Source organism: Colias eurytheme, chromosome 29 (assembly GCF_061535395.1).
Source record: "Colias eurytheme isolate Ceu_HAF_F1 chromosome 29, ilColEury1 Martin Lab GWU primary, whole genome shotgun sequence".
Taxonomy (NCBI): Eukaryota; Metazoa; Arthropoda; class Insecta; order Lepidoptera; family Pieridae; genus Colias; species Colias eurytheme.
The window spans coordinates 6,651,922-6,655,300 of record NC_143008.1 but is presented as its reverse complement, the minus strand read 5'-3'; the positions used below and the strand labels follow the sequence as shown (position 1 = coordinate 6,655,300).

Below are 3,379 nucleotides of genomic sequence, written 5' to 3'. Positions count from 1 at the left end.
CACAATATTAACCCGATGAAGATTAGTTTAGTTTCAGTTTCGGATGCAAATAAATTATTGAGTATTGAGTATTGGAGTAAATAAGTTTTTTTTTTTTACTTTTTAATGTTTCTTACTTAAATGTTAAGGTAAACATTATAAAACTTAGAATTTGTAATAAAAGGTTTTTAAAAATGCTACATTACCATCAAAGGCAAAGTAATAAAAATTAAACTCGAACCATTATCAAGCCCGCTTTGATTTTCAGGTGTCAGATCCATCACGATTCATCCCAAAGGGCGTATTCAGAAAGAAAGCTTGAAACTTATAAGCGCTTATCGGCGCTTGTCATGTTCATATATTTTCCTGTCAGTGCTGGTAACCCGCGCAGGAAAATATATGAACATGACAAGCGCCGATAAGCGCTTATAAGTTTCAAGCTTTCTTTCTGAATACGCCCAAAGATATTATCAACGATGGAAAATCCTTATTCCATAGCATAAGCATGAATCTGACGCATTCCAAAACGGCCCTATAAAAGTAACTCAAGCTTCAAGCATTCATAATGTTTGTTATTCGGCCGCACTATGATCATAACAACTTACCACTGATAAATGAACGATTTTGTGACAGGTAGAAAGAAACAAATAATCATACATATTATTCAGATCTTTATTTATCAACTTACAATCTAAGTAAATAATAGAAGCTTTAAAAAAATATATGGAAGCAAAGCATCCGTTTGGTCTGCGGCAAAATAACTTAAGCTTTTTTGACTTTGTATACTTATTTATTGTAATTTATTGATTATTGATTTCCAATATGACATGTTTGCTCGTTAAATATTTTTTTAAAGCAATCATACAATTCTCAATTGTTGAAAACTTCAGACACATTTAAAATAATGTTGTCTTATCAAAGTAGAACTGCAATAATAAAAGTAGTAGTAATTGCAGTGCTACTTTGATTAGACAACATTAGAATGAGAAAAAAGTAAAGAACATAACACAAACTTAAAAATATCTACATAGCTTTTAGGAAGGTGCTCGGTATGGATTAAAATTCGTCATTAGCTTCATTTTCTACGTCATGTCGTACAATAATTGTATCCAAAAATAATGCTGGTGGCAGCGGAAAAACATTTTGGTGACGGGCCCATCCCAAGAACCATATAACGCTCGTGATATGGGAACAACATCCCAGAGTTCTCTTCCCTACTATGCAAGAGCAATAATGGCCTTCGAGTTTGTCCCTTCCTTGCATGCTATTGTTTATTAAAATATAAACAAAATATGTCCGGTTTCCGGCATGCCGTGAATCAATTTTGGCTCGTAATAGCCACAAGTTCTCCAGAAATAGGCCTCCATCATCCCTACAGACTTGTATTTCGTAAACACCATTTCTTTTTATATGCTCACCGTAATAACTTCTGGCTTGTGCAATTTGATACGTTCCTAAAGCTTTTATGATTAGATCATCTTTGGTTAGGACTGGAAAATCTTCCAGACCAACAGCTGCGTCTATGGTTTGAAATTGGACTCTACGCAGATTCAAATTATTTTGTATAACCGTTTCTGAGAGCGGATTTGGGGCGTATTGTTTTAAATTAATTTCGTTCACCATTTGATTAACTAACACGTGATCAGTGAAACGTGCACCAAACGCATTTAATAAAGCGCATGCTATTTGTATTTTGATGTACTATCGCAAATTGGTAGGTATACCAGGCTTCATACTAAAATGACCCATGCTCTTTTCTGTTATCACATTACTCATATTCTGATCTTTCTTTGTCAGTGCACTTTATCGTTAATGCATGAGGGAGCCTTAAAAATAATTTGCAAACTCGAATTCTGCTTTCGTCAACGTTGAAATGGTATGAATAATTATTTTGGCGAGGGTTCGCCGCGTTTGTGTAGCGGTATTTTGGATGAACTACATCAATACTACTAACAATAAATTGACGTTGCCGATTTACATCACATAACTTGTAATAGTTTTGGAATATCGTTGTTCTCACCTGTTCAGATATTTTCAATGAGCATTTTTGGCGACATTTTTCAGTGCATGGTGGTCCCATTTTCTTTGTCCAGGGCGAAAGACGGCCACCGTTGGGTTTTAGTGGGTATGACTTCCAGCGAGTCCCACATTGGACAGCAAAACTGCCGAGGGGGATGCGTAAATGCATTTCCCAACGTTAAAAAAAGGCGCATTAAAAATGTGACGCAGCGTTGTCTTATTGTATTTGAAGTCTCGGGATCAAACTAATGTTTAGTTATTTCTGTTTCAAATATATAACCAAGTATAATAAATCTCTATCAGTTATGGGATCTATAATGTTCCCCTGCAATCTTGTTGGCATTAAAATTCTCTGGCTAACTGACTGTATCAGTGTTTTTAGAGTGTTCAGCAGTTTCAACGGGTTAAAGTCTTCGCCCTCAAATGCCTTAATTGCAATCTGAACATATTTTAAAACGCTTCTCAAAAATATTGAATATAAATAGTGTTTATTATCCTGAAGCATGTTGTATAGAAGTTCAGCAGCGTAACAATTTTCATTTCCTCTTGCCAAGTTAAAATGCAATTTTACTCTTCCCATTGCGATAGAATTTTTGTAACTGCTGGCTCTATCGACAACCAACGAGTATCGCACACCTTTGTAATTTTTAAAGGTGCTTCTCTACAGTTAATAAGCTCATATATTTTTTTATATTCATCTCTCCTTTATGGTGAAACAGAAAACCACTTAAAAATTTCTCGAACTAAAAACTCAACAGTTCTTGGCAGAGAATTTTCAGACGCATGAGTATCAAATGTTGAAGACCATAGTCACGTTTTAATATAGCGTGAACGCCGTTGTTGATCCCTGTCATAACTGATGCGTTATCTGTACCTATAGCAATAATTTGATTAATATTCAACTTGTAAATCTCCAAACAAGCAACTAAACCTTCCACAATGCCTTTTGCATCTGCTCTTTCGATAGAAAGGAGCTCCAAAAAGGAGCTCACTATGTTTTCTTGTTTACTGCTATAATATCTAATTACAAGACCAAGATGTTTGCTGACACTCACGTCTGTGGACTCATCTAGTAAAATACTGAATTTCTGGTTTCCAATGTCATCCAAAAGTTCCTGGTGAAAGTGTGAGGTTAACACTTTTTTCATTATTTCTGTGCATTTCGTTCGATGTACAAAATGCTTTGGTTGAGTCTCCACTTGCTGGTTTTAACCAACCTTTGAACTCATCCATATTTTCCCTCTCCGATCTATACTTCTGGGAGTAATATTTTTTTTGTATGTGTAAATCCATTTTCACTATTATTTTCCTTCAAACCGATTAACCAACTGAGTCTATCGATGACGATCAATGGAATGAAAAGAATAAAATGAAATTAAAG

At 35.0% G+C, this 3,379-nt stretch overlaps 1 protein-coding gene across 1 annotated transcript; it reads right to left on the bottom strand.

Annotated features, from left to right (window-relative positions):
* Positions 1–442: 442 nt before the first annotated feature.
* On the bottom strand, positions 443–2,167 carry LOC149896339 (uncharacterized). The gene is made up of 2 exons (XM_090118378.1): positions 2,000–2,167; positions 443–1,680 (listed from the first exon to the last, which is right to left on the bottom strand). The coding sequence occupies exons 1-2, from the start codon at positions 2,165–2,167 to the stop codon at positions 1,036–1,038; spliced, it is 813 nt and encodes a 270-aa protein (XP_089974504.1). The 3' UTR covers positions 443–1,035.
* Positions 2,168–3,379: the final 1,212 nt, after the last annotated feature.